Source organism: Gobio gobio (genome assembly GCF_949357685.1).
Source record: "Gobio gobio genome assembly, chromosome: 17".
NCBI lineage: Eukaryota > Metazoa > Chordata > Actinopteri > Cypriniformes > Gobionidae > Gobio > Gobio gobio.
In genome coordinates, this window is record NC_137110.1 from 1,518,382 (window position 1) to 1,537,943 (window position 19,562).

At 40.6% G+C, this 19,562-nt stretch overlaps 1 protein-coding gene across 2 annotated transcripts in view; it reads right to left on the reverse strand.

Moving 5' to 3' along the window:
* Nucleotides 1-7,299: 7,299 nt before the first annotated feature.
* cyth4b (cytohesin 4b) overlaps nucleotides 7,300-19,562 on the reverse strand; it is a 27,539-nt gene continuing 15,276 nt past the window's right edge. The window contains exons 8-14 of one of the 2 annotated variants that reach the window (XR_013818304.1): nucleotides 17,387-17,535; nucleotides 15,501-15,612; nucleotides 13,065-13,141; nucleotides 12,881-12,952; nucleotides 8,566-8,720; nucleotides 7,658-8,207; nucleotides 7,307-7,548 (exon numbers count right to left, since the gene is read on the reverse strand). Coding sequence is in view for 1 of the 2 variants with exons in the window: in XM_079840834.1 (XP_079696960.1) it covers nucleotides 8,126-8,207; nucleotides 8,566-8,720; nucleotides 12,881-12,952; nucleotides 13,065-13,141; nucleotides 15,501-15,612; nucleotides 17,387-17,535 (647 nt within the window). In the remaining variant the exon portion in view is untranslated. Of the gene's footprint in view, nucleotides 8,208-8,565; nucleotides 8,721-12,880; nucleotides 12,953-13,064; nucleotides 13,142-15,500; nucleotides 15,613-17,386; nucleotides 17,536-19,562 lie in introns of both variants that reach the window. The other variant, XM_079840834.1, reaches the window with a different exon arrangement.

Genomic DNA, 19,562 nt, shown 5'->3' on the forward strand with positions numbered 1-19,562 from the left:
TATTTGTTATTTTTTGACCTCTTATCAGACGAATTTGTCATCTAGTTTTCCCAGCGCCATAACTTCCGGCGAATAAGGTCAAAATACTAAATACAAAATACTATATACAAAATACTATATACTCAAAGATATATATACGTAGATTCCTCATTCGACCGATCCGCGCAGGCACTGATGAGGAATCTATGTATATCTAGTATCTATGATCGCGCCGGTATTTTGACCTTATTTGCCAGAAGTGATGGAGCGGGACGGCTGATGCAGAGCCATAGAAAAAAATGAAATAAATGTTTAAATATGGATATTTTTCTTTCACAAACGCATCGATTCGCTTCAGAAGGCCTTTATTAACACCCCTGAGCTGCGTGGAGCAGTTATATGACGGACAGATGCATTTTTTTATGGACTTCAAAATTTTCGTCTGAAAGAAGAATGTCATACACACCTCGGATGACTTGAGGGAGAGTAAATCAGGGGCTAATTTTCATTTTTGGGTGAACTATCCCTTTAACTCCCAGATTTTTTACTTCATCCCGAATGCTTTTTGTCAGGGTAGGACTTTTAAAGGTGTGAAGGGCCAAACAACGTCTTTTCCTGATTTAGTTGAAGGAAATGATTGTCCATCCAAGTCTTGATGTCCTCTAAACCAGAACCACGTTCCTGGCGGTCCACCAACAGTGCACAGTCTCCTTTGTCTGACACACCCACATCAAGTTTTGGAGTCACTACTAATCATAGATATACATAATAAAGGCTAGATGTCTCGTCCGCGCTGCTGGCCAATGGAGGTCGACGTCCACACCTGGCGGCCATTTTGTCACACTCAGCTCGCTCACTCATTGTGTTTTAATGGTGCTTGCACTTTTTAAATAACCATAACTTGCTAAATTTTCAACCGATTTTCAAACTGTTTGGTTTGTTATAAACGTCAGAGATGTAGTTATGACACTGAGCAATTATTCATAGTTTGTTCAAGCATCCAGAATTATAGCCATGTTAATAACGTTTGTAAGAAACCATTTGTAAATCCGTCAAGAGTATTTGTGTTCAGATCACTCACCTCACATCAGGAGCCCTCCAGAAAGCTGGCCTGTGACAAGATGGCTGATGACGTTAGAGACTCCGCCCTAAGACATCAGGCCTTTATTATTGCTGCGTTCCACTCAAGTTTTAGACACGCACTTGCAAACTTCCCTAAGCACTTCCCCTCGGGGGAATCCCCGCCGCCATTTTGAAGTGTGTTCCACTTTGTGAAGTGGACAAGGGAAGTTTATATGGACAATCCCTTGCTCCCTCGATTTTGACCGAGGGAGCGAGTCTACTTCATATGTACACTTCAGGCAGCTTCATATACCACAATGCAACACGATTGTGATGTCACCGCATATCGTGTTTAATTTACCCCTCCACAAACAACTCTGATATTTTTATTATTTTTAAAAACATTTAAAATAACCCAAATACACCTATATACATATAGAATGCTGCATTAAACAATTTCGTAAAGGAAAACAATAAATAATAAATCAACTCCATAGTGGATTCGAAGTGGTCAAGGGCTTAGGACGTTCCACTTTAACAAGTTAACGAGTGAAGGGCATAATAAAAATGAACTGGAACGCAGCATATGTATATCTATGCTACTAATGAGCTGATGACCTGAATCAGGTGTGTTTGATTGAGGAGAAAGGCAAAATGAGCACTGTTGGTGGGCCTCCAGGAACGTGTTTGGAACCAGTCTCTACGGCTCTAAACAAGCTAGCAAAGAGGACACAGAATCAGTGCCTGATTTGAGAGGAAAATAGAGTCGAGTATCATCGGCATAAATATGATATGAGACTTTATGAGACTCGAAAATAAAACGAAGATTAAATACAGAGACAATTAGGTTGGACCCAGAATGGAGCCCTGGTGCACGCCTCAAGAGACGGAAATTCTCCAATTCCCACCGAAAAACTCCATTTGTGAGATATGATGCAAACCAATCTAATGCGGCATCACAAATGCCAAGGTTTAATCTCTTTAACGGGATGTGATGATCCACCGTACCAAAAGCCGCACTCAAGTCCAATAACAGAAGAATAGTAGTGACCAGAGTCTGCAGATAGTAAGAGGTCAGCGCTGCGTCCGGCTCTAAAACCAGATTGAAAAGGATCCAGGATGTTATTAGAGATTAGGGGGATCTGGCTTAGTTCACCTTTTCCAGAACTTTGTGCAAAAATTGAAGTTTTGAAATGGACCAACTCATAAATTTTGTTTCTAAACTCTCAAATCATGACAAAAAATTTTTTTTCCGTTTGCATAATGTTAATGCGCATGTCAGAACTGCCCGTTTCTAATCACTGATTGGCTCTTTCATTTAGAAGGCGGGGCTTATTGACTAATCACTGATTGGCACTTCCATTTAGAAGGCGGGGTTTACTCTTACAGTTGGAGGAGAACATGAGATTGGGTCTATCGACACACCCACCTGCGTCATGTGACCTTTCCGACGTAATGACATCATACGAACAACACCGAAGTCGAGCGTCTGAGGTTAAAGTGTATAAATGTGTTTGTGTGTTGTAAATGTGGCGATGGTTTGTTTAGATCAGACTCTATTCCTCGTCTGGGATTGGTCAGAGCCTCTGAAACTGCAGTGATCTGGACCTTCAGCCGTTGGTTCCCATTGAAGTCCATTATGAGCAGAAAAATCCTGGAGTGATCCTCAAAAAACTGAAGAAAGAAACACATGAACATCTGATGAGGAAACGATCAGGAAAGTGAACTCATGCTTTTAGAAGAAAAGTCAATGGGCTCAGACTCGGGCTCCGTGCGCCCTCTGCTGGTGGATCTGAGCAGTACACACACACACACACACACACACACACAAAGGACACACACTGCCATCTCATGAACTTCACAAGAGCAGAAGTGTGTCATTTGAGCCACACCAGAAATGCACTTCCGCTTTTATTCAGTGTGACGTTATTTGGCCGGATCTGTGTGTGTGTGTGTGTGTGTGTGTGTGTGTGTTAGTGTGTGTGTGTGTTCTGACCACAAAAAGGACTGTGGGATTTACTGCTACAGCTCTAAACAGGAAGTGAACACAGATGAGTACATGCAACCATAATATAATGTTCAGTCTGTCCATCAGAGAGCATCAGTTTACCGCTTCAGACACGCTCCTCATGGACTCACAGTGATGAGGAAGAGGAAGATGATGAAGAGGAGGAGGAGGAGGAAGATGATGATGAAGAGGAGGATGAGGAAGATGATGATGAAGAGGAGGAGGAGGAGGAAGACGATGAAGAGGATGAGGAAGAGAATCACCTCATGAGGCTGGTGCTGTTTGACCCAGAGGTGATTTGGGATCATAAGCTCCTCAGGTCAGTAATAACAGCCCCTGGACCTGTGTGAAAGCACGCAGGGGTCACATGATCACGCTCTGACGGAGGAAGTGAAAGCCATGAGGTCACTTCACACTTCCCTTTTTAATAAAAGTGAATAAAAGCCAGAGCAGCTTCATCCTGTCTTCAGATGCCAGAAGATTCTACATTTAACATTTACATGCACTTCCTCTATGTGTGTGTGTGTGTGTGTGTGTGTGTGTGTGTGTTTGTGCGTGTGTGCGTGTGTGCGTGTAAGTAAAGTAAAATTGTATTTATATAGCACTTTTAACGCTACAATGCACACAGTGCTTTACACAATAATAACAATAAAAACAATCATTTAAACACATAATGAAGAGCTATACACGATACATGATGAAACTAAATATAATATAAGGATTCAAACCCAAACTACACAAGGACGTTTTCAGACGACATTTAAAAACAGACACACATTCAGATGTTCTAATATCCATTGGCAAACTATTCCATCATTTTGGAGCTCTCACTGCTCCTTTAGTTTTATATCTAGTTGACCTCAGATATCTCCTGCTTCATAAGCTCTCAGGAGCTCAGTTAGATATACAGCTGCCAGACCATTTAATGCTTTATATGTCAACAATCAAATCTTAAACTCAACCCTTGAATAAACAGGTGACCCATGTAAAGACGCTAAAACAGGTGTAATATGATGAGATCTCTGTTGGTGTCAGTAATCTGGCTGCAGCATTTTGCACTAATTGTAAACGAGATAAAGTGCGATTGTTCAAAGACGAAAACAAAGCATTACAATAATCAAGACGGGAGGATATAAAAGCATGAATAAGCTTCTCTGTATCATTAAAACTGCCTCACCTTGGAAATGTTTCTTAACTGATAAAAACAGGACGGAATCAGCTTCTTAACATGAAATTCAAAATTTAGATTAGAATCGAAATAAACACCCACATTTCTAACTACCTGCTTAATATTTGAAAAAACCCATTTAGAGCAAGCTCAATCTGGGGCCGGTTGCATAAACCGTTAAGACTAGTCTTACAAGTTAGACATACATTTTTTTCTTTAAGATTGTTCATAATGTTTTTAAATCAGTTACATAAAAACATAGACTGGTCTAATTTGATATGAAAAGTAAGACTGAATGCCACTTGCCTAACTGCTAGTGGCTCATACTAGATCTTAAGACACTGTCTTAACATAATGGCTTAGTTTATGCAACTGGCCCCTGATTTTTCCTTAAGCTCTGACCAATTATCACGACTTCAGTTTTTTCTGTATTTAACTGTAGAAAATGTAAGGTCATCCAATGTTTTATGTCAGTTAAGCTTGAAGGACATCCAGACTATTCAGATCCATAGAACTCAATGATAAGTATAACTGTAGGTCATCTGCATAACAATGAACATGTATATTATGTTTTCTGATTACTGGACCTAATGGCAGCATGTAAATTGAGAACAATATTGGTCCTAAAAGCGAACCCTGCTGAACTCCACATATAAGTTCAGAGCGTTGGGAAACTTCCTCTCCTACTGACACTACAAATGTCCTGTTTGACAAATAAGATACAAACCAATCCAATGCCCTCCTCGAAACCCCAACCATGTTTTCAACATTTTAATTAAAATCGAATGGTCCACTGTATCAAAAGCTGCTATCAAATCTAATAGAACTAAAACTGAGCATTCACCAGCATCCTCTGCCATCAATAAATCGTTAGTAACTCGTAAAAGTGCAGTTTCGGCACTATGACCTGCTCTAAAACCTGACTGGAATTTCTCAAAAATATTATTTTCATTTACAACCTTCAATAATTGATTGGCTACTGCCTTTTCTAATACTTTTGAGATGAAAGGTAATTTTGAGATGGGTCTATGATTATTTACAACTGCAGGATCTAAGGAAGGCTTCTTCAGGAGCGGTTGTACTGTCGCCATCTTTAGATCCTCAGGAACACATCCAGAGGCAAGAGAACTGTTCACTAGAGACAGTAAAATGGGACTTATAGTTCCAATCACTTCCTTGAACATTCTAGCAGGAACCACATCATTAAGACAACTCGAAGGTTTCAAATGTTTCACAATCTCAGAAATATCTTGCTCAGGTGAAAAGGAATCCAACAATACCATTCTACAAGATAAACAGAGGTGGACAGTAACTAAGCACATTTACTTGAGGACTGAACTTAAGTACACTTTTTGAGTATCTGTACTTTCCTTGAGTAGTATTGTTTCTGGAAACTTATGACTTTTACTTCACTACATTTGAAAGACAAATATCATACTTTTTACTCCACTACATTTCTATCAAAGCCCTCGAAGTAGAAAGTCGTAGCCGCTTTGAAAGTCAGTGGATGATTTGTTTTCTTCTTTAAAACGGGATTTGTTTTGTGTGCAGACAGTCTATCAGTAATCACTCTTGTAGAATCACATGAAGTTCAATGATTGAAAGGATTTTTTGAACACCAATCAATTGATGGCAAAATAGAAGGCGGCAGTTCTCAGACGCGCAACCATAGTCATACTTAAAAGTTATAATTTCAGAAGAGCAGACGTGGATAAGTGTGAAAGTGCACAGAAAGCTGCCTCTCAGACGCCAGAACACAAGAACTGAAAGACTATTGAATCTACTCAAATCTTATTATAGTCAATTAAAACTAGACTAAAACTAAAACAATTCAGATGCCTAAAATGTTGTAGTCAAAATACTGACTAAAACTAAATCACAATTAACACTGGTATGAATTATGGTTGGTCAAATGATTTTTATAGATTTACCGCCAAGTTGCGATAGCCTTGAGGATACAGCGCTAACACATAGCGTTCAACAATAATGTTAGTTAGCATGCAAAAACGACATCGTTCGACTAATAATGTTAACGGAAGTCCTTTCAGAAATATGTTCTTACATAATCCTGTCAAATAAACACAATGTTGAAACCTTTCTTTTCTAGTATGATGTTTGATAAGAGCTTTGTAACTTAAGCAAGTATGTAAATGAGTTGAAGGTTATGCTAGCATGTCAGATGGAGCAGGACCGATGATGGACCAGCGCATTCAAACAACAATACAACAATAATAAAATAATGCGTTTACTTTTACTTTGATACTTAAGTACTTTTAAAAGAAAGTACTTCTGTACTGTTTACAACTCTTTACAACTTTCACTTGTAATGGAGTAATATTTAACCATTAGTACTTTTACTTTTACTCAAGTAATGGAGGTGTGTACTTCGTCCACCTCTGAAGATAAATGATCCTCATTTTGAAGCAAAGGCGGCGAAATTGAAGCCCTTATATTTGCGACCTTATCCACAAAAAAATGTCATAAAAGACCTACAGTCTATCGGACTCAAGGTAATGCTAGGCCGCGGGTTTGTCAGTTCATTACATTAAATAAACACTTGGAATTGTGACGGTTATTATCTATCAAGTAAAAATAATCAGATCTCACTTTAACTGTCTTTTTAAAAAGCAACAGTGAAACCTTCCAGTGCTCAAAATTAACATGAAGTCTAGTTGATTTCCAAATTCGTTCCGCTTTCCTACACTTTCTCTTTAATACACCAATATCTTCATTTATCCATGATACTTGATTAGCTAGAGACAGTTTTTATTTTAACTGGGGCCACTGAGTCTAATATTGAGGAACAAACACTGGTAAAATCATTCAGCTGATCAACTGTAGTTGCATCATAAGCCCAGTCAACCGTTGTGTGAGTGTGTGTGTGTGCGTTCGCGTGCGTGTGAGTGTGTGTGCGTCTGTGCGTGTGTGTGTGTGTGTGTGTGTGTGTGTGTGTGTGTGTGTGTGTGTGTGTGTGTGTGTGTGTGTGTGTGTGTGTGTGTGTGTGTGTGTGTGTGTGTGTGTGTGTGTGTGTGTAAATGATGCTGAGCTTCTTCTTTAACCAACATGTCCCGACGGCACAAATGTTTGTCAAATAACTTTAATTAAATAATCAATTGTACAGAGCATCAACGATAATCTTTCATATGATCTATAATATTTACAAAATATATTTTACATGAAAAACAGTTACAACCAAACGATCAGAGTCGTTTGTGTCTGAGATGGAATCAATCCATCAGATCATTATTACAGTGCCACAATGGATTCAGTCGCACATTAAACACACACTCACACACACATACACACACACACACACACATACAAACACACACTCTCTCACACACACTCACTCACACGCATTCATACACACACACTCATTGTCTTGCACACACTCTCTCACATACTCATACACACACTCACACACACTCACTCATACACACACTCTCTCACACACACTCACTCACACACATTCATACACACACACTCATTGTCTTACACACACTCTCTCACATACTCATACACACACTCACACACACTCATTCATACACACACTCTTTCACAACTCACTCTCACCCACAATCTCTTACACACACACACACTCTCTCTCTCTCTCACACACACACACACACACACACACTGAAACACACACTGAAACACACACTGAAACACACACTGAAACACAGCCTCCAGTAATCCACAGATCTCAGTATGAACCGTTCCTCATCTAATGATCCGTGCTGCTCCACTCATTTTAGTGTGTGTGTGTGTGTGTGTGTGCGTGTGTGTGTGTGTGTGTGTGTGTGTGTGGAGATCCTCCATTACACCTGCCGAGTGTAATGTCCTCAAGGAGATTTCCCTGAGTGTGAATGAACACTAATCGTCCTGTGGTCTGTAGATGTAGTTGAGTCTCATTTCTCCACCACTTTATTGATGACCTTCTTCTTCCGGATGGACACCAGGTCATAGAAGGGATCTTTAGTGATGCTGGCCCTGTGGACACACACACACACACACACACAGTCAGACGTGGCGTGCGCTCAGACGCTGTTCGAGGAGTGTGTGTGTGTGTGTGTGTGTGTGTGTGTGATGGGTAGGTTTAGGGGCAGTGTGTGTGTGTGTGTGTGTGTGTGTGTGTGTGTGTGTGTGTGTGTGTGTGTGTGTGTGTGTGTGTGTGTGTGTGTGTGTGTGTGTGTGTGTGTGTGTGTGTGTGTGTGTGTGTGTGTGTGTGTGTGTGATGGGTAGGTTTAGGGGCAGGGCAGTGTGTGTGTGTGTGTGTGTGTGTGTGTGTGATGGGTAGGTTTAGGGGCAGGGGCAGTGTGTGTGTGTGTGTGTGTGTGTGTGTGTGTACCTGATGGACTCGATCCACTGGTCCCTCTCCTCGGCTGCAGCGGCGCAGATGGTGTATGACTGATGCTTGCCCTCCACAACTCGGCCGTCCGTCTCCGTCTTACACGCCTTGATCTTCTGACCGCGACTGTTGGGGTTATACAGCTCCAGACAGTACTGCACACAGGTCAAAGGTCACCGGTCAACATCACGAGTAATATCAGTCCTCACAGACGGCGGGTCTGTTACAGCACAAACTCTCAGTTTTACATTATTATGCATGTTTTTGTTCTGATACTGATTTTCATTTCAAGGCTTATATCATCTCATACACTCACTCACTCATACACTCACACACTCATACACTCACACACTCACACACTCACACACTCACACACTCATACACTCACACACTCACACACTCACACACTCATAGACTCATACACTCACACACTCACACACTCACACACTCACACACTCACACACTCACACACTCACACACTCTCACACTCTCACACTCACTCACTCACACACTCACACACTCACACACTCACTCACACACACACTCACACACTCACACACTCACACACTCACACACTCACACACTCATACACTCATACACTCATACACTCACTCACTCACTCATACACTCACACACTCATACACTCACACACTCACACACTCACACTCATATACTCATACACTCACACACTCACACACTCACACACTCACACACTCTCACACTCACACACTCATAGACTCACACACTCATACACTCACTCACTCACTCATACACTCACACACTCATACACTCACACACTCACACACTCACACTCATACACTCATACACTCACACACTCATACACTCATACACTCACTCACTCACTCACTCACACACTCACTCACTCACTCACTCACTCACACACTCACACACTCACTCACTCATACACTCACACACTCATACACTCACACACTCACTCACTCACTCACTCACTCATACACTCACACACTCATACACTCACTCACTCACTCACTCACTCACTCACTCATACACTCACACACTCATACACTCACTCACTCACTCCCTCACTCACTCATACACTCACACACTCACACACTCATACACTCACACACTCACTCACTCATACACTCACTCACTCACTCACACACTCACTCACTCACTCACACACTCACACACTCATACACTCACTCACTCACTCCCTCACTCACACACTCATACACTCATACACTCATACACTCACTCACACACTCACACACTCACTCACTCATACACTCACTCACTCACTCACTCACTCACTCACACACTCACTCACACACTCACACACTCATACACTCACTCACTCACTCACTCACTCACTCCCTCACTCACACACTCATACACTCATACACTCATACACTCACTCACACACTCACACACTCACTCACTCATACACTCACTCACTCACTCACTCACTCACTCACACACTCACTCACTCACTCACTCACTCATACACTCACTCACTCACTCACTCACTCACTCACACACTCACTCACACACTCACACACTCACACACTCATACACTCACTCACTCACTCCCTCACTCATACACTCATACACTCATACACTCATACACTCATACACTCACTCACACACTCACACACTCACTCACTCATACACTCACTCACACACTCACTCACACACTCACACACTCACACACTCATACACTCACTCACTCACTCCCTCACTCATACACTCATACACTCATACACTCATACACTCATACACTCATACACTCACACACTCACTCACTCACTCACACACTCACACACTCATACACTCACTCACTCACTCCCTCACTCATACACTCATACACTCATACACTCATACACTCACTCACACACTCACACACTCACTCACTCATACACTCACTCACTCACTCACTCATACACTCACTCACTCACTCACTCACACACTCACACACTCACACACACACTCACTCACACACTCACACACTCACACACTCACACACTCACACACTCACTCACTCACTCACACACTCACTCACTCACTCACTCACTCACTCACTCACACACTCACACACTCATACACTCACACACTCACTCACACACTCACTCACTCACTCACTCATACACTCACTCATACACTCACACACACACTCACTCACTCACTCACTCACTCACTCATACACTCACACACTCACACACTCACACACTCATACACTCACACACTCATACACTCACACACTCATACACTCACTCACTCACACACTCACTCACTCACACACTCACACACTCATACACTCACACACTCACACACTCATACACTCATACACTCACACACTCACACACTCATACACTCACACACTCACACACTCATACACTCACACACTCATACACTCACACACTCATACACTCACACACTCATACACTCACTCACACACTCACACACTCATACACTCACTCACACTCACACTCATACACTCACTCACTCACACACTCACACACTCACACACTCACACACTCATACACTCACACACTCACACACTCACACACTCACACACTCACTCACTCACTCACACACTCACACACTCATACACTCACACACTCACACACTCACACACTCATACACTCATACACTCACACACTCATACACTCACACACTCACACACTCACACACTCATACACTCACACACTCATACACTCACACACTCATACACTCACACACTCACTCATACACTCACACACTCATACACTCACTCACACACTCATACACTCACTCACACACTCACTCACTCACACACTCACACACTCACACACTCACTCACACACTCACACTCACTCACACACTCACACACTCACACACTCACTCACTCATACACTCACACACTCACACACTCACACACTCACACACTCACACACTCACACACTCACACACACACACACACACTCACTCACTCACACACACACTCACACACTCACACACTCACACACTCACACTCACACACTCATACACACACTCACACTCACACACTCACACACTCACACACTCATACACTCACACACTCATACACTCACTCATACACTCACACACTCACACACTCACACACTCACACACTCTCACACTCTCACACTCTCACACACTCACACACACACTCACTCACACACTCACACACACACTCACTCACTCACACACTCACACACACACTCACACACTCTCACACACACACACACTCACTCACACACTCACACACTCACACACTCACACACTCATACACTCACACACTCACTCACACACTCACACACTCATACACTCACACACTCACTCACACACTCACACACACACTCACTCACACACTCACACACTCACACACTCATACACTCACACACTCACTCACTCACTCACACACTCATACACTCACACACTCATACACTCACACACACACTCACTCACACACTCACACACTCACACACTCACACACTCATACACTCATACACTCACACACTCACACACTCATACACTCACACACTCACACAAACACACACTCACTCACTCTTTCTCATACTCATACTCACACACACACACACACACACACACACACACACACACACACACACAATGGACTCAACAATGTTATGATGTTCCTGGTTATTAGCTGTTATATTGTTTTATTTGATCTGTTTCTGTACTTTATGATTGATTGATTGTTGTGCAGCACTTTGGTCAGTGTGAGCTGAATTTAAATGTGCTCTATAAATAACATTAAAATAAGCAATTTTTACATTAAAAATATGCTACTTTTAGGAATAAATAAATTAAAAAATACCCCAAAATTCACAAAAAAGGCATAAATTGATGCTTGACGGTTGAGGTGATAAAAGTCTCTCACACATTATTTATGTGTAAACATCACTGTGCTTTTAAATATCCAGTGCAGCATTCCATGACATATTTAATCATCTAATTTTACATTTATTTATTACATTTAGTCTGTTAAATCACTTCATACTGAATATATTCATTTTAATATCAATATTTCAGTAACACAATAAGACATTTATTCATCTTAGTTGATATATTATTATTTACTAATATATTTTTCAAATCAAAAGTTATACTTTTAATATTCTGTATGCTGTTTAATATTCCGAGCGAAAAATAACTAGCAATGAACAGTTGTATTTTTATGAAGTAAAACGTTAATAATACTGTGACAAACGCATCGCTCATTATTAATGCTAACATTCATTAGGGGCCATGTTGTGTTAAGTGTTAGCAATATTTCTTATGCTTATTCATATTGTTATGGTTGTCTCACCGGTTTGCGGGGAAAGAGCACTTCCCTGACGCTCAGATTCTCCAGAGGGATGATCCCGCGCGGCTCTTTGTCCTGAGACACAAACACCACATCAGCTCTGATACACACACACACACACACACACACACACACACACACACACACACACACACATGCGTTCAGAGAGACGTCTGCGGGTTCTTACTGTGGTGTATTCAAAATAATACAGGCAGTTATCAGTGAGGATGAACCAGCGTCGCTTCCACGTCTTCACACGGCCGCCTACACACACACACACACACACACACACACATTATATATATAAATTCATCAGGAACTCAACATGTATTAACACTCATGCACTAACAATGAAAAAAAACATCAACATTTACTAACAATCGCACATCATTCTGCCAACGTTCTCTCAACGTTATGAACAAACATTAATATAATGTTCTCTGAACGTTAGCACACAAACATCATTCACACATCGCTCATGTAACGTTTGCAGAATGTAATGTTCGCTTTATTTAAGGTGTTATTGTTACAGTGTGATTATATATTTAAGCACTGAGTGATTATAATTAACAACATGTACTTACTATATATACTACAGTAAATGAACAAAGTGTAGTAAACACTACAATATACAACAATTTACTTTAGTATCTTTACTATAGTATGGTTCAGAAAACACTATAGTATTTACTAGAGTAATTTTACTGTAATTTTACTATAATATACTATAGTATTTTTTCATGTGGGATGTTACACATAAAAAGAAAGAAAAGAAAAACAATATATAACACAATAAGACAGACACTAATACAACAGTCAATATTAAAATACACAATAGAACAGCGACAAGTTAATTAGAGAAAGAGAAAGAAATAATAACCAGACGCGAATTACGCGATTCGCGCGAGTGATTTACATGTTAAGTCAACGCAAAGACGTGAATAGACATTCTGTGGCGTGAAATGAGCGAGTTGAGCGTTTGACGTGTGATTCGCGTGAGTTGAAAAATCTGAACTTTGTCGGATATTCGCGCCGCGTTAACCAATCAGGAGCTTGCTCTAGTACTGACAACAATGAGGAGCAGTGTTGGGGAAAGTTACTTTGAAAAGTAATGCATTACAATATTGCGTTACTCCCTTAAAAAGTAACTCATTGAGTTACTTAGTTACTTTTTAAGAAAAGTAATGCGTTACGTTACTTTTGCGTTACTTTATCTCACCTGGGCTGGGCTTGCTTTTAGTTTTTTTTATAACAAAAAAGTTCTATTTTTGTGCAAATGTAAAGACCTCTTCATACCAAAATGTAAATAATGCGCCCCAGGCTGAGGTAGAGATGCAGATTCCCTCATGAACACTAGAGGGCGCAGCTCTGGAGAATGGAGGAGAGGATGCATGAGAAACAAGTTTGACCAATAAAAAACTAAAATCTAGTAATTTTTGCTCATGGTTTAACTGAATCATCAAAGGTCAGCAGCAAGACTGGTCAATTAAATATAAAGGTAGATTATGCATACAAATATTTGTTTTATTTATCATTTAATTATTGGAGGTTTGCATAGTTCTCTGATTTTATTCATGTTGAGGAGAACAGAATCTTTATTGTGCAAATGAGATAAATAAATGCTCACATTTAGTCTAGAACTACAATAACGTGTTACACACACACACACACACACACACACACACACACACACACACACACACCTCTGCACTAACTCAACATGAGGGCAGGAGAGCTGTCAGTCAAACTAATGTGAAAAAGTAACTCAGATATTTTGTTGTAAATTTGAAAAGTAATGCATTACTTTACTAGTTACTTGGAAAAAGTAATATTATTACGTAACTCAAGTTACTTGTAATGCGTTTCCCCAACACTGATGAGGACACAATCATACGGTTTATATTTATCACATATTAATATCTGGTTCAGACAAGTGTGCATATGATTATCACTGTAATAAAATTAAATGACATGAAACACAACAGAGTCTGAGTTATCATCTATCTATCTATCTATCTATCTATCTATCTATCTATCTATCTATCTATCTATCTATCTATCTATCTATCTATCTATCTATCTATCTATCTATCTATCTATCTATCTATCTATCTATCTATCTATCTATCTATCTATCTATCTATCTATCTATCTATCGCAACCACCCAGAACACCGTAGCAACCACTCAAAATACCCTAGCAACCGCAGAACATCCTAGCAACTGCGTAGCAACCACCCAGAACACCATAGCTACCACCCAAGTACCCTAGCAACCACATAGCAACACCCTAGCAACAACCCTGAGTACCCTAGCAACCACATAGCAAGACCCTAGCAACCACCATTGTGCCTCTTGGTGGCGCTATAATAGAACAAAATATGACTATACAACTCAATGTTTTAATGTGGGGTTTTAACATCTTTGTTTAAAATTGTCTTCAAATGTCCTCACTCATTTTTGCTGTGAGCTTCCTTTGCTTCTGTTGTGATAATTAATGCTTGCAGCTATATTTATTATTATTATCATAAGATTTAACGATAGATTTATAATAAACACAGTGCTCTGTAAGAGTAACAGTGTTTGCAGGATTGAATCATAAGCAGTTAGTGGTGTGTGTTTACCCAGTTTGAGCAGCCAGCCCTCGCGGTCGGGGTTGAAGAAGGTGTGTGTGAGGTCGTTCCCGTCATCCTCCGGGATTTTGAAGGGTTCGTTCCTTATGCTGTTGTACAGATTCTGTGGTGGTGAACAGAAACAGCCACAGTCTTCCTGTTAGTGCTGCTTATTTCTGTAAATGTGCTCCGCTCACACATTATTAACACATTATTGTGTGTGCTCAGTGACTGCGGCTAAGAGTGTAGAAGCCCGAGAGGCGAAACTCTGTTGTGTTATGGGTTACGGTCTGTAGATGGCGCTGCATTATGGACTGAAAGCTGCTGAAACTGTGAAACTGTGAAGATGAGCAAGTGGTCAAAACGCAAGCAGTGTTCTGCAATAAATTGCAAAAATGATCAGTCCACCAGAAGCGAAGTGGCATTTCATCAATTTCCAAAGGATGCACAAAGGTAATAACTCTTAAAGGGTTAGTTCACCCAAAAATGTAAATTGTGTGATTAATGACTGAGCCTCATGTGGTTGGACACCCGTCAGACCTCCGTTCATCTTCAGACACAAATGAAGATATTTTAGTGTAAATCTGATGCTCTGAAAGGCCTCCATTGGCTCAACTTTACACTCTCAAGACCCTTAAAAGACACTAAAGACTAAAGTTACAAAGTCCATCTCACTACAGTGGCTCTACAATAACTTTATGAATCGGCGAGAATAGTTTCTGTGCGCAAAAAAACACTAAATAACGACTTATATAGTGAAGACGATTTCAAAACACGGCCTCATGAAGCTTCGAAGCGTTATGAATCAGTGAGTCAAATCATGATTCGGATCGCGTGTCAAACTTCTGAAATTTGGCGATTCAAACCGCTGAATCGACTCACTGATTCATAACGCTCTGAACCGCTGAATCGACTCACTGATTCATAACGCTCTGAACCGCTGAATCGACTCACTGATTCATAACGCTTCGAAGCTTCATGAGGCCGTGTTTTGAAATCGTCATCACTATATAAGTCGTTATTTAGGGTTTTTTTGCTCACAAGACAAATTTTTCTTAAAACAACCCAATCGCTGGGTTGAAACAAAAAAATGTGCGCAAAAAAATAAAAATAACGACTTTATTCAACCTCTTCTTGTCTTCCGTGTGTGTCTCCACGACGCATGCGTGAGAATATGAGCAGATCCGGCGTTCAGGAATTCATGAAATGCTCACTTTAACCCCATTTTGAGCTCTACGCCGAGACCTAAAGCACGATCAGTGTAGAATTCAACAGCTGAGATACGCGCGTCTTCCTCTGCTTGTAAACAAATCTCTTCTGGGTCATGTGTCCGAACGCCGGATCTGCGTCATATTCTCACGCATGCGTCGTGGAGACACACACGGAAGACAAGAACAAGCTGGATAAAGGTGTTACTTTGATTTTTTTTTGTGCACAAAAACTATTGTCGTCGCATCGTAAAATTATTGTAGAGTCACTGTGGTGAGAGAGACTTTGTAACGACGTTTTAAGTGCCTTTTATGGGTCTTGTGAGTGTAAATGTACTGAATGCCAATGGAGGCCTATCTGAAGCCTTTCTCAGCATCAGCTTTACACTAAAATATCTTCATTTGTGTCTGAAGATGAACGGAGGTCTGACGGGTGTCCGACCACATGAGGGTGAGGAATTAATGACACAATTTACATTTTTGGGTGAACTAACCCTTTAAGTTATGTTAAGTTGGTTCAGTGCCATTGACTTCCATTATTTTTCGGCGTTTTCCTTCAGTTTTCAGTCCATCATGGGGCAACTGTTGCTATGGAGCGTTCTATTGAGTTTCGCCTCTTCTATACTCTTTGACGGCAGTGTGGAGTTGGGTCATGTGACCAGCGTGGAGTGACTGTGATTGGCTGCTCACCGTCAGAAGGTCGTCGGGCAGGTCGTCCCCGTTGTTGATCCCGCGGTTCATGCTGATGAATCTCTCCAGCGGAGTCTTGTCCTTCACATTGGGGTTGTGCAGACTCGTGTTCAGCATGATGATGGCAAACGACAGGATGTAACACGTGTCTGAGGACGGCAGGATCACACACATCACCAGCCAATCGGGAACGGCCTCTCAGGTCAGAGTATGAGATTATATTTGATATGATATTGATGAGTTCAGGTGTGTGTGTGTGTGTGTGTGTGTGTGTGTGTGTGTGTGTGTGTGTGTGTGTGTGTGTGTGTGTGTGTGTGTGTGTGTGTGTGTGTGGGCATGTTTTTGTGAAATATCAGGACACAAATGTGTATAATGACATGGGTATTACAAAAAGAGGGTGAAATATGAGGACGTTCCCCATGTCCTCACTTTTCAAAATGCTTATAAATCACAGAATGAGGTTTTTTCACAGAAAGTGAACTGCACAGTCTCCTGTGAGGGCTAGGGGCCAGAGGTGTCAAAAGTATTTGCATTCATTACTCAAGTAGAAGTATAGATACTAGGGTTTAAAAAGACTTCTGTAGAAGTTGAAGTACCAACTCAAGCTTTTTACTCAAGTAAAAGTGTAAAAGTACTGGTTTCAAAACTACTTAAAGTATAAAAGTAAAAGTAATGTAAGGGGAAAAAATGCCATTAAAGTGGTAGTTCACCCAAAAATGAAAATGCTGTCATTTACTCACCCTCAAGTACTTCCAACCGGTATGAGTTTCTTTGTTCTGAAGATATTTTGAAGAATGTTTGTAACCAAGCAGATAGAGCAACCATTGACTGCCATAGTAGGGGCAAAATGCTATGGCAGCCAATGGTTGCTCTATCTGCTTGGTTACAAACATTCTTCAAAATATCTTCAGAACAAAGAAACTCATACAGGTTTGGAACAACTTGAGGGTGAGTAAATGACAGCATTTTCATTTTTGGGTGAAGTATCCCTTTAAGGACAAAAGATTAGGCCGCGCCACAGTGCATACCCCACCTCCTCAAAAAAAAAAAATCTAAAGGCCATAATGACTATAATGTTATATTAAAAAGTTAATGTTGAATTTTTTTAGATGCATAGGCTACCCGTTTCAGCTGCATACATTCCCATTGAAAATCAACGCATTTTAAGACAATGCAAATACATTAAAGAACCATAAGTGTACTACTGAGCAAAAAGTCAAAATTCAGAGGCATGTTATCAATAATCATTATTTGAATGTGTGATCAGTGTGGCCAGATTGGGTCAACGATTTCCAGCCCAAAAACTCACCAAATGTACATTTATATTCAAAAAATGGTTATTGATAACATGCCTCTGAATTTTGACTTTTTGCACCTATACAATACAAGGCAACTAGTCACTCCAAGAAAAATCCCAAAACTTTAACCGACAAAATAATGTGATATTATTTTATTGCCATACCAATCAATGTTGATAAGTTACCATTTTTTTCTCCTTAAAACATAACATTGATGATTAAAAAAAAAATCAATTTCCCAGTAAAACGGATCAAATATGACTATATTATAGTCCAGGAAGAAACTGTCAAAACGGCAATCCCTCAGAAAAACACAATGTCAACAGTAAGAAGCCAATTTACGTGCAAAAAGTGCCCAATACAGAGATTGAAAAAAGCAATGTAATTAACAGGCATTTCACACGTTAATGGACACACCACTGTCAAAATGCGTAATTCATTGATACTGTGCAATAATCCGCCAACAAAAAATAACAACAATGCGCCTACCATTGTGTTGCACTTTGCTTTGACAAAACTACAGTACGTTTTTCATAAAATACATGGTGCATGCACTTAGCACAGTCAAAACTGATTAAACGTTGATTTTAACCTCTTTCAGCAGCTGTCGGGGTTGAGTTGCAGATGTCCTAAGTGTGTGTATATATGATGATGAACAGGAGTCATGGTTATTTTTATAAAGAGTCTTCGAGTCACAGGTGTAATTCACGTTTGAGAGTTGAGTCACTCTCCCACTCTTTACTGTAGATACAACTTACTGTATATGTATGCCACTGGCATAGCGATCACTGGAATATACAGCTACGAGTTTTCGCGCTAAAAACCCGGCTAAAGTCATGAATGAGCGCGTCTGCCTGCTGATCGCTGACTGGCTGAAA